General features: G+C 42.2%; 1 protein-coding gene and 1 pseudogene across 1 annotated transcript; both read right to left on the reverse strand.

Annotated features, from left to right (window-relative positions):
- On the reverse strand, positions 1-4086 carry LOC105032554 (RNA polymerase II transcriptional coactivator KIWI). Its single transcript, XM_073262120.1, is given in 5 exon segments — positions 1-301; positions 333-357; positions 3566-3671; positions 3797-3837; positions 3840-4086. Coding segments are annotated over 5 exon segments (309 nt in total). The 5' UTR covers positions 3916-4086; the 3' UTR covers positions 1-240.
- Positions 4087-4860: 774 nt separating this feature from the next.
- On the reverse strand, positions 4861-5664 carry LOC105032559 (uncharacterized; annotated as a pseudogene).
- Between the last annotated feature and the right edge of the window lie 7428 nt (positions 5665-13092).

Raw genomic sequence — 13092 nt, forward strand, 5'->3', positions numbered from 1 at the left:
GAAAGAGTTAAATTAAAGAAGAGAGTATTTTTGGGATAAAAAATTAAAGCAGAAAGAGAATCACATAAAAGGAGGCACAAGAAAACTGTCCTTTGAAGCATAACATCAATCACAAAATGGCCTTTTGATTTTCTTGAAAAGAAGAAGGGAGGGGGGGATCTAACTTGACCTCAAACATGTGGCGTATGTTTTAATGATTATACAAGAGTGCCTTCCCCCCCTTTTTTTTTAACAGATGATCTAGGGCTTTTTACTAGAGAACCAAAAAAAAATGTTGTGATTGGGAATATGCTCAGTGCATTAAGAAACAATATGATGAACTAAACAGGCATACCTGATCAACAGTAAGTGTGATACCTAATAGAACAAAGAAAAAGGACTGTCACCAATTTGTGTTAAAATTTAATATTATAAGGCAAAAATGTAGAAGATTAGAAGAAAGCTCAAAATCACACTTGAGGCTCCAAGCTGAGACAACTTGATCATACTAACATTAAAAGTTTGCAAGGCAAAAATTTAAGCTTGGCATGTCTCAAGAGTAATGTTGAAGACTAGTTAACCTGAAAGTTTAACTTTCAGTTTAACAGGTTACCCAAAAGCAGGAACCACATTGCCAGATGTGGGACATGAATCCACACTTTTTTTTTTTTTAATGGAATCCACACATGTTAGCCTTATCAATCTTGACTTATATGAATGGACAATGTAAAGACATGTCACATTTGGGGGGCCATTTAACTTTATCAATACCAGTCTAACCAGTCTTGATGTCTCCAACTTGGCTATCATTCAGCACTGAGATAAATTGTTTGTTTTGCATCCAAATAAATCCTGGTTCTACAATCAAGGATCATGGAGTGGAAGGAGAGAATTGATAAATTTAGGAGGCCTTTGTAAAGAGAAATGATAAGAATGTATACATGACCTCACCATTCACCTATCCTTCCTGCATAGGTCTATGACCTTCAATGGGAAAAAAAATTGTGGCCCTTGAGTGAAAAAAAGTCTTCTCTAATCATATTTGCATGATGGTAACAAGAGGTATTCTGTAAAGTGCTCCTTTTTCTAGAAGGTTTATCTATGACAAGCTGTATAATACAGAAGAGGTTCAATTATAAGTGCTCAAGTTGTGATGACAATACTAGTTAAGCATCATTTATTCCATTGTGACTAGGAGCTACAGGCCACTTGCTTAATATAACTTATTTGCAGCTAGCCAAACTACTACACAGAACGAACTACATTCATAAATCAATCTAAATACCACCATAAATAAGCATAATCAATTCTTAAAACTTCCATCTAAAGCAAATCCTGGCCACTGAACAGAAATACTTTATTGTGACTTGAACTCGTAGTCTCATAACATGCTTAGACTCTAAGTTTTTGACACATAATTCAATTGAAAATTCATTTCATTGGTTAATCCATCACCAAATATTTAAGCATTAATAAAGCCTTAAGGATGACTGCACACTTAGAAAAAAAAATCCAAGTCATTTTGCATTGGCCATCTTTATTTCATTTGCATGCAACCCCTCTCAAGACCAAGAGACCACCTAGAAAATTTTGAATAAAACTAAAACCCTAGTTTGATAAGTCCTAATGTAAAACTGAAAGTATCTCTCTTTCTTGTTACTTGTTATCCAAAAACATGTCAATAACATAGACTAGGTTATGACCTATTGACATTCTCCTCAAATCATCAAAATTCAAAAAAATATATTTTACATCACCAACTTGCCAAAAAACAGTGTTTGCACAATTGAATACAGAATTCCACAGGTATATCATGACCAGCATCTACTTAATAAATAGTACTATTACTATTACGCAATTTAATCAGATTACAGAATGTCCACAGGTATATCATGCCCTCTCTATTGATCTGCTGCAAGCAAGTGCTTGACCACAAAGATCTTCTGATAATTAACTATTTTTTCAAAAGCAGCACCTTCAAATTCATGAGTAAGGCTCTCATGGTAGAAATGATCAATGAACACCATATTATTCATAAGATGCTCTTCTTTTGGACCTGTATTATTTTCTTCAAAAAAGACAATCCTGAAAATTTTCAATCTCAATCAGCAATGATTTCATGGATTTCATATAATGGAGGAAATGGACAAAAGTAGAGTTACTAGGTTTCATGGATCTCTTTGATTTCTGAATCATGGGAGAACATTGAGACAAGGCACAAAATCTTTCACCATGATCATGATCACCTCTTGACTTAGCATGGAATTCATAGAACCATTCATTCCTTTGTTGTTCCCAGACTTTTCCCCAATTAATATGGGGTTAAATATAAAAAGCAACTCTAAACGGAGAAGAACTCATGGAAGGAATGAGCAAATTCTACATCCAGCAGTCAGTTTGACATTAACCTTGTAGAAATTGACGCTAAGTTACTAGACAAGGCAAATTTAGACAAGAGAGAGGCCCTTCATGAAACCTATATGGCCATGTGACAAATAGGCAAATTCATGTTATCGGTGATAATATAGCCCTAGGCCTCTAGGGTCTAGAAAGAAAGGGTTAATGATAACTTTCCAGATAACTATGAGGAGATATGTTCATCTCAGAGACATGAATAAGATAGAGATGAATACAAGCCAATTGCATAAATATTGGCAAATAGCTGAATCATAAAAGCTGACCTTTCACTCATAATTATCATGCATAGTCTCTTTAACTTCTTGTAGATTTCAACTAGAATTTTTCTTTTCTTGGATATGAAGTCAAATTCATGGATCAAGATTATGAGTCATGTCCTTTGCTGTTGTGGTGACAACATTCATCTTTGGAAGGATCTTCTTTTAGATAACAATCACTCCCCCTTCCAACTACCAACTCATGGTTCTCTCTTCAACTGGATGCAAGGAAGAATCTATTTAAGGATCTAATCCTTAAATTTAAAATTTCTGTCATCCTCCGCAATTGTTGACTTATCTGGAAGAGGATATACTTGCTACTATATTCTGTACATGCCAAAATTCTCCAATCCTCAGCCATCAAGCAAAATCCTTTTTAGAAAGTTGTTTAATGGAACGGCTCTATGCATGGTGGTGAACAAGAAGCTATGCTTGGTGCAACGAGAACTCCACAATTTCTGCCTTCAATTGCAACAACGTTCAAAAACAGTTTTGTTATTAAATATCACATAGCGATCACCAGTCCTAAACTTATGGAGTTTGGAAACCCTCTAAACCTATCAGGAGGACTTGGTGGAATTCTTACTGAGTGCATCAAGCATCCCACAGCTCTTGGGATGATGATGATGGTTTGCTCATAAGGGAAGAACCAAGAACCAACAGGACATAAACCAATCCCATATGTAACTTTTAGCCCCCAAAATTACATACCAACATGAACCTAAAAATAACCTATTATCATGCATGAATCCATCTGAGGGACCTGATATTTTATTAAGAAAAAAAAAAAAAGAAAAATCTTGGAAAGTGAAGCAACAAAGATAAAAAAACTAAAGAGAAAACTGAAAAAAATGGAAAAAAATTGGAAAAAAAAAAAGGCCAAGAAAAAGCAATGAGGAGAACGAAGAGACCTTTCTTTCCAGGGAGCTGCTTCCCGTCCTTGACGTAGAACTCTCTGAAGTCCACTAGGAGCTTCCCCTTCCATCTTCGCACGGCGACCCTCCGATTTTGCGACAACTGCATTCCCCCATCCTCAGAGATGAAACCCTAAGCGGATCAAAAAATGATGCGCTTGCGAAATTGGGATGGAAGCGGGGAGAGAGAGGAGAGGCGTTTGGTGGTTGCGGGTCGAGAGGGCTTACCTCGCAGATGACGATGTCGCCGGTTTCCAGCTTAGCCTCCTCTTCGGTGGTGGCGCCCCGTCGGAGCTGCCGCCGGCGGCCTCCTCGTTGCGTCGCTTCTTGTTCTCCCTCGTCGACATGTCTTCTTCTCCGGAACTCCGAACGTACGGAGTGAAGACGGAGCGGCGAAGAGAGTAGCTCTGAAGTACAGAACCCGGCTCCCGCGATTTGACGCCTCGGACCAAATTTTACGAAGCACCGTGGCAAATCTCGGAATTGCCCCTCGACTCGTGCGGGGGAGGAGAGGGGCTTTAGGCTTCTCTAACTTTTCTCAAAAAAACAAAATGAAGCCTCTCTAACCGTCTATTCTCCTGCGGTGGTTGGGCGGGAACAAAAATCATGTACGGCGGCCACTATAAAATTTCATATGACACAAGCCTCACAGTTTGCCACATTTTTCTTAATATCATTGTTAAAAAATTAATTGCAGACTCCTGCATTGCACAGGATCGAATATATGCAAATTATTTAATATTTTAAATTAAATATAATTTAATAAATTATTTAATATTTTTTATATATAAAAATAATTTAATATTTTAAATTAATTATAATTTTAAAAATTATTTAATAATTTTTTATCCAGATGGTACAACTAAATTTATTTGAGAAGCTGAATTAATAATATTTTAATATTCAAAAATTTGTCCTTAAACTTCTGACCCTTGGGGACAAACTGGCATAAAGAATTTCTGTATTGGTAAAAATATGAAAAAGAGTCTATTAAATATGGAAGGGTCCGAATCCAATAAACATATCCACCTTCAACTCTACTCCATTTGTTTTACTGCTGTGATGTCAAATAATATTTCTAATATGTCTCCCAAATATATTGTTTATACCAACAAATAAATAGAAACTAAAGAGAAAATAGTCCATGCCTAGTAAATGTAGAGTCTGATATTGGATGTATTATGAATTTTGATCATAAAAGTGAAGAATGGCTAAAGAAAGCAACCATCTGGAGTTTCATTCCGTCGATTAAGATATCTTCAATTTTCAACAAATGAATTACTAATAGAGAATTAAAATTTTAAAGAAAAAATTAGAACTAATAATTGACACCAGATCAAGTTCTCGACAGAAACATCGATCTCATCATCCCCATCCTCATATCTTCACTCCTTTCCTCTTCCTCATCCTCCCCCTCTCCCTCTCTTATTTTTGCAATCTCTACCATGCCCTCTCCAAAATCTGCCTCTTATGCACCTCCAAATCCCTCTGGAACTCTTTCCTCATCCTCTCCAGCTCCGCCATCTGCTACTACTTGCTGTTCTCCATCTTCTTATATATCTTCCCAAATTTTTGAATAGAATCGGTCAGCATTCTGAATAAAGAATCCGAGCTCTCATTGAAACCTTCTCCCTAGTCGATAGAAGCCCATCAAATTCATCATCATCTTTCTTGTCCACAGCATCCTTTGACCCATGTTCCCTGGGCTATCCCTCATCTCATCATTGCCATTCGAGCGGTCTAGATACACATTGGAGCTCGCAAAGACGTACTCTCCTGCATCAACACTGCAAGGCAGTCTTGAAGGTTGCTGCTGATGAGCCCCCGCCACTAGCGGTGACGGCGACAACATTAGTTCATTCATTTTTTTGAAATAAATCCACTTGCTAGCAAAGAAATTGAATCAAGATGCTCACTTTCATGGGCTGCATCAACTCAAATAGCCAATTATGCTCAGCATAACTAAGAATGGGTGGAATCTTTATCTTTTTCCAATCCAAGCTCACCAAATTTATCGATGCCGAGGACTCCCTCAACAGCTTCTCCACATCCTCATCAAGATCCCTCCTTTCATCCCACAAGGCCACTGTCTCCATCTCCTTATCCTTCCTCCTCCTCAAAGCTATCCTCTTCTCCAAACTCAATCTCCTCACCCTCCTCTTCCTATTCCTCACCACATTGCCCTCTTCTCCATCCCCTTCTTTTGCCTTTTTCCTCGACTATCCACGGCACCGCCTTCCACGCTGATTGGTCTCATCCACATCAAAAATCTCCATCAAGCTGAGCTTGTAGATGTTCTCGAGTGCGGTGTCACCTCGTTGTAGTCCAAGTCCTAGGTGGCGGTGGGGGCGGCATCAATGAAGGCAGCCTGAGTTCGCTTTGGTGGGTTTTGAGCCACAAAAATCACATCCTTCAACCAATCGATGGGGGAGCTTTTTGTAGGAATCTTGCCCGTCGATGGCTCGGCCATCGAGCACATGGGAGGTGAATTCGAACACTAGGGCGAACCTGTCCAGCCTCCTCCACTTCTCACGGCTCTCCGATGAATCCTCATCATCATCATCCCAGATCTAGCGATATCTTCCACCATCGTCTTGGTTCTCCTCCTCGTCATCTTCATCCACAGCTTCATCTATGTCATTCTGCTCATCTTTGTCATCCTCATCGACATAGGACAGCTGATGGGTCGAGGAAAGGAGGAGTTTTGGGGTGCAGAGATCTTGGATTAATGAGAGGATGAACCCTAGGGCGAACCTGTCCAGCCTCCTTTGCTTTTTGTGGCTCTCCAATGAATCCTCATCATCGTCGTCCCAGATTTGGCGATATCTTTCGCCGTCGTCTTGATCCTCTTTGTCATCATCTTCATCGAATGCAAGCAGTCTCCTTCTTTCGATGGGAAGGAATTGCGATGTTTCATAAAAGGCTTCTTTAAATCAGATTCTGTCTAGATGGTGCAACCCTACTCATTTGAGAAGCTAAGTTGGCAACACTTCAGAGCTCTTCTATAAAGTATTGTTTTATATATATATAATAGATAAGTATAAAAATTAAATATTTTTTACTAACCTAATTATTAGTTCGTGATTAAGACATTTTCTTTCTTTCTTATTGTTAACATATACTTTTTAGTAATACATACATACTGTATGATCATATGATACATACTAAATATATATAGCTAGGTAATATATACTGTAAGTTTTTTTGATATATACCTAGTAATATTCTAATATACATCTATAGCTAAATTGATACATAATTTATCAAATTTAGTATTCACTAGTATATAGTATATGACTAGTTGATACACATCTAGTAAAATAATTTATCAAATTTAGTATTCACTAGTATATAGTATATGACTAGTTGATATATATCTAGTAAAATATTCATCCAATATCTTAATACATATCTTTAGATAAAGTGATACATAGTTTTCAGAATATAGCATTCATCAATACACAGCACATAAACAAATGATATATATTAGATAATTTATTAATATATATTATAATTTTTTTTGATACACACCCAACAATAAATCAATACACACTTACAAATAAATTGATTTATAGTTTACCAAATTTAGTATCCACTAGTATACAGTATATGATTAGTTGATGTACACCTAGTGAAATATTTATCTAACATTCCAATATATATGTATAAGTAAAACAATACATAGTTTTCATAAACTTTTAGATACAAAGATCATAGAAAAGAAGAGAGATTTGGAAGATGAGAAAAAGCATCAAGGAAGATCTCATGGATAAGAGAGATGGCGCATGGAGTTTGGAAGAGTAGAAAGAGACTTGGAAGGAAGACCTTACAGATGGGAGAAATGGCTTTATGAGAAAGATAATGGATGAAGAAACTTGATGAGAAAGAAAAAGAATATGAATAGTCATGAAGGGTCTCTCTTAAGCATACATTTTATTTTTGTTTATTGCCTCAATTATGGAACTAACGACTCCATTAGTAGAAGAAATCCAATCCTTATTTGACTTATAGGTTTCCTCTTTAGGATGTGAAAAAAAAGAAACTGCATGAAACTAGGCCCGCGCCATATGATTTTTGTTCAATGGAAGCGTAGCTAGCTAATGTCATGTACCTTGGTTCCTGCTTGCTTTAAAGCTTGCATTCGAAATCATTTCTGTATTAGGTGCTTAATGACTAGACAGAAAACACCAAGGAAAATTCCATGTGGTCTATTCTATGTTCCAATTTACATAGGTTCTATTACTGCAAGACTCCAATTCGAGATGGATATGACTGAAGTTAGACTTCTTTCAGCCCAAAAACTCAACACCGACCTAGGAGATGTCACAAGGAACTTGTAAGAGAAGTCCACTCTTGTTGGAAGTTCTCTGATAGAGCATCCTCCAATACTTAAGTCAGCTGGAGTTTGAGAACAGTAGAGGAAAAAAAGTATGAACGAGAGAGAGTGTGAGAGCATAGGAGCATTCGTTGGAGTTGAGCTCACCTAAGGATCTCCTTATTACCTCTTTATATAGAGATGGCGTGATAGGTTGTCATGCTAAAATTCAATAGACCGTTTGGCTCCTAATTTTTTAGGTTGCTAGGCCACAACCTGATATGCTATTGGGATGAGGAATCTACCCATTAACTCAATGATCAGGGTTGTTAGTCGTGGATGTCAGACATGGATCATACCCACATTTTGCTAGAAGATTCAAAGGATCTCCCATATGGATGAATAGTCAGATGTCCCGAGGTTGGTGCCGAGTTGAGGTTCTATCTTGAGTTAGCATCTGCAAAAATTGCTGGGCTATTTTCATCATCATTAGTAGGATTTCGATCTTGGGATCGAAAAATATCCGATTAGGAGGTCAAACAGAAAATGATGATGTATGGTTGCTTCGTGGTTCTTTGGATCTCCCTTCGATCTCTGAGGTTGTCCCATCGGTGAGTGCTCGATTGTAAAACAAGGAGGGGATATTGGATTGGGTGGCAGATAACCTCTACAACACTTGTCCCTACTCCCGAGTCTGACATAATTCTATCGTTTCAGAAGAAGGGAGTAGCGGACCACCATACTGATCTTCAATCATTTATTGGAAAAAGCGTAGGATTTTATGCATGCATTTTAAAAATTTTATAACGAAATAAAGATAGATTAAATATTTTAATCTATAAATATATGCATAAGATCATATCTTAAAATATCTACAAAAAGATCTATGATATGATATACAATACATAAAAAATCTAAATTTAAAATCAGCAAGTATGTGAAAAAAATCAGCATAAGGAGTAGATCATATCTACAGCTACTAGGATTCCGAACCCTATACTTGAGCATGGTAGATAAATACTGCAACTAAAACTCATGGATCAGAGGCTCTGCTAGTCGCTCTCAGCCACACAAGATGTTTGACCTCTACGGATCGTCTACACGAAGCTCTCGAACCAATCAGCCTTCTGTGAGAGTGCTAACTTGCATAGATGGCTTCTGATGATAGATCTGATTTGATCCTCTTTTTTGATCACCTCGGACACTTTCAATGTCGAAGATAGATCAGAGGAGGTGCTAGATGGTAAAGAAAAATCAAAGGAAAACTCTCTTCTCTCTAGTATTTTCTCTCATCTGAAAACCTTAGAATAATTTTAGGTCTTTCACCCAAAGAGGAGTTGGATCTCCTCCAATGTTCATGCCAAATTGATAGCACCCACCCCAGATCCTCATGCTTCTAAGAGAGGTTCAGCTCCTCTCTTTCTCAACTCTCTCATGGTGAAAAATCTAGCATTATTGGTGCATAAAAAAATCATAACTTTTATGGTTGCCGAACATAAGGTGAAGAGGTTGGATAGGGATCAAATTGAGTTCTGAATGGGGATCAAATTAAGTTCGAATTCAAAACCATTTTGAATTCAAACTCTATTAAATTTGAACCTCATCCAAACCCATCCCCAAAAGGGCCAAACAAGAGGAGAAAGGCATGGAAAAAACATGAGAACCATTCCCTTATTGTCGCACAAAATGAAACCTTCATAAGGAGGTCAGCATCAGTGGATAAGGATTAGGGACTAGGGTTTCAAATTCAAACTTCTTTGAATTTGAATTAAAACCAAGCATCCTTATCCATTGTGGGCAACAACAATGGGGTTTTGTTGCTGGTTTTCTCATGCACAAATCTGATTTGTGCATTGGGATTGGCATGAAGAGAAGGTGAGGTGCAGGGGAGGTAGTCTAATCACATTGGACTCTTGGGTTTAGTCAATTACGTTCTTAATTAGGTTTCATCTAAACCCAATTCAATTAAACCCAAATAAATCATGATGAACCTAATCCAATTAGGCTTCTATAGCCTCAATTAATTCAGATCAAATTAAAGAATTAACTAAGTCATAATCCTGATCAAATCAGGATTAATTCTTCCTTAGCAATTAGGTCATCTAATAATCTAATCGGATTTGACTTATGTTGGTGCAAAAATCCGCTTGCGTCGGAGAAGCTGGAGTCGGGGAAGCCGCGGTCGCCGCGGGACCTGCAAGGAAAGTCTAAACCGGAGGTGGGGTTGCTCCGGCAAGACCCTCCGACGCTCAAGTCAGTTTTCTGCCTCAACAAGAATGGAGTGCTCGAACGGAGAATTTAGCAGAGTTTTGAGATAAGGAAGAATGAGCTTAAAGGATAACATATCTGGGTCTCCTTTTTATAGGCGGAGGAGGCAAGGGATTGATGGTGACGTTTGTAACCGCCTGGTAGTGGGCCGCCATGGTCAGAGGAATTGATTGCGAAAGATAGTGGGGTAGACCCGTGGCTATCGCCATAGCCTGCCACGTAGGGCCTGTTGCAGGTAGTGGGGCGGCGTCCATCGCCGCTAGTTGTCAGCGAGTAGTGGGATCGTGCAGCACCCACCGCAGGGAGCGGAGCAGAATCGTGGCCGTTGGTACAGCCTGTCAGAGAGTAGTGGGTCCGCCGCAGGGGGGTGGAGCCGCGCGGGATCCGCTACAGGAAGCGGAACAGGATCATGGCTGTTATTGTTATCTGCCAAGGGATGCGAATCTGTTGATGAGGCTCGCAGTGGTCGGAGTTCGGCTTCAGTAGCTGATACTGAGGTCGGAGCTTGGCTCCCGTAAGAGTCCGGACGGAGCCGCCCTGCTGCTGATGGCGGAGCCCGGCTCCCGTAGGAGTCCGGGCGGAGCCGTTCTGCTGTCGATGGAGGAGTCCGGCTCCCGTAGGAGTCCGGGCAGAGCCGTTCTGCCGTCGATGGAGGAGCCCGGCTCCCGTAGGAGTCTGGGCGGGGCCGTTCTGTCGTCGATGGCGGAGCCCGGCTCCCGTAGGAGTCTGGGCGAAGCCTTCTGCTGTCGATGGAGGAGCCCGGCTCCCGTAGGAGTCTGGGCGGAGCCGTTCTGCTGTCGATGGAGGAGCCCGGCTCCCGTAGGAGTCCGAGCGGAGCCGTTCTGCTATCGATGGAGGAGCCCGACTCCCGTAGGAGTCCGGGCGGAGCCGTTCTGCTGTCGATGGAGGAGCCGGCTCCCGTAGGAGTCCGGGCGGAGCCGTTCTGCTGTCGATGGAGGAGCCCGGCTCCCGTAGGAGTCCGGGCGGAGCCGTTCTGCTGTCGATGGAGGAGCCCGGCTCCCGTAGGAGTCCGGGCGGAGCCGTTCTGCTGTCGATGGAGGAGCCCGGCTCCCGTAGGAGTCCGGGCGGAGCCGTTCTGCTGTCGATTTCGGCTGCGGGTATCTTATACCCAACACCAGTCCCCCTACTTCCGAATTTGAATTTCAAGCGAAGGAAGTACACAGAGAGAGATGTGTGCAGCCGAAATTGCCCCTTCGAACCTTGCGCACTGCCGCCCCATTTAATGCGCGCACGTCAGAGTCCGTTTTTCGGTGAAGGTGACTTGAAAAGTCTTTTCGGAACCCCCGTTGAAACGCGATCCCAAGCGTCGCTTTGCGGGAATTTGCGAGCGGTCAACCCTCGATGGCGGTGAAGGGGATAAGTGCGCCACGTGGCACACACCAGTTGGCCCAGGAATACCCGCCGTCATAACTGCGTCAGGATCCATCGGCTATTTAAACCCCTCGGTTCCTTCGCGATTTCATTCCTGTTGCTGTTCTTTCATCTGAGAGTCTTGCTTCTCTCGCCCCAGTCCCTGTCTTCTTCCCTCACCATGTTCTCTACCCGTGGGGCTGTTCTTGAGGGAACCTTTAGGGTTTGGAGAAAGGTGAGGAGGAGAATGGCGGCCGGTGAGAATCTCCGTCGTGCCAAAGGGAGCTCAAGGAAGAATTCCTTCAACAACAAGGGTTTAATAACGGGGGCTGTCGGTGAAGCTATTCTGCCCGCGAATCTCGGGGCAGCAAGGCGGGGTGATACCGGTCAAGAGGGCAGAATAGACGTCATAAGCCATGACGGGATCCTTGACGCCGTCGGGGCCGAGAGACCAGAGGCGGTCGGCGTCGACGGTGGGGCAGTAGAACTTGTTGCGGGGATGGTGGAAGTAACGCATGCCGACCTTGCCGGAGCATCTCGGGTGGTGGCCGTCGTGGTGCGTTCGAAGATGAGGCATATCTCTGGTGTCCCAACCGCTCCTGAAGTGGCTACGGTTCTTCTTGAAACAGGTCTTCGTTACTGCCGCCGTTACCCCCACCGCTTTCGGAGATCTATCCCACCCCTTTCCCGCTAAGGTTGGGACTTCGGGGACAGAATGAGGCAAGATGGGGCGAGAGCTGTTACACGCACTGGAGAATGTGACTGGGAAGGATAGAGACGGAGTTCGTAGCTCGGAGCAGTCTCCGGTTCGTCCTGCCCGAACCGTGCTCGCGATATTTAGGATGACGTGTATCTTCTTTTTTCCTGACCCATCGGGTCCTGTAACATGTACTTCTGTTAAACGAAAAAGTGATTTCAGTACCTTGTTTGCATCTTGTGTTAAATAGCTGTCTGCCGAACTTCTTCATTTTCCTTTCCTTCTCTTTGTCTGTGTTACGTCGTTCCCAGGTCGTCGGCGACCTTTTCAGTTCATGTGGGGTCGTCATTCGCCGAGCTTCTTTTCGGCTTTTATGTCGTTCGGAGATACCTACTTGTCAGGTTTGCTTGGATTTTTCTCCGTTAAAGTCGGAGCTAAGTTCGGCTCCCTTGATAGTCCGAACGGAGAAGCCCTCCGGAAGTTGGAGTAGCTCGGTTCTCGTAAGAGTCAGGGCAAAGTTTTTCTACAACAAAAGTCATAAGTAAAGCCCGGCTTCCGTAGAAGTCCGGGCGGAGTTGTCCTGCAGCTGATGTTGGCGGCGGAGCCCGGCTCCCGTAGGAGTCCGGATGAAGTCTTCTTTGGTGTAGGGACCCGGCTCTCGTAGGAGTCCGGGTGAAGTCTTTTTTGCGGTGGAACCCGGCTCCCGTAGGAGTCCGGGTGAAGTCTTCTTTGGCGTAGGGACCCGGCTCCCGTAGGAGTCCGGGCTTTCCACTTTGCTCATGTCAGGACGAGGTTCTCCTCCTGTTCCTGACAGGGCTGCGGGGGCACATTCGGGCGTTGCGAGGCCTCTCCCCCCATCCGGTCTAAAAGAAC

The sequence above is a fragment of the Elaeis guineensis genome, chromosome 8 (genome assembly GCF_000442705.2).
Source record: "Elaeis guineensis isolate ETL-2024a chromosome 8, EG11, whole genome shotgun sequence".
NCBI lineage: Eukaryota > Viridiplantae > Streptophyta > Magnoliopsida > Arecales > Arecaceae > Elaeis > Elaeis guineensis.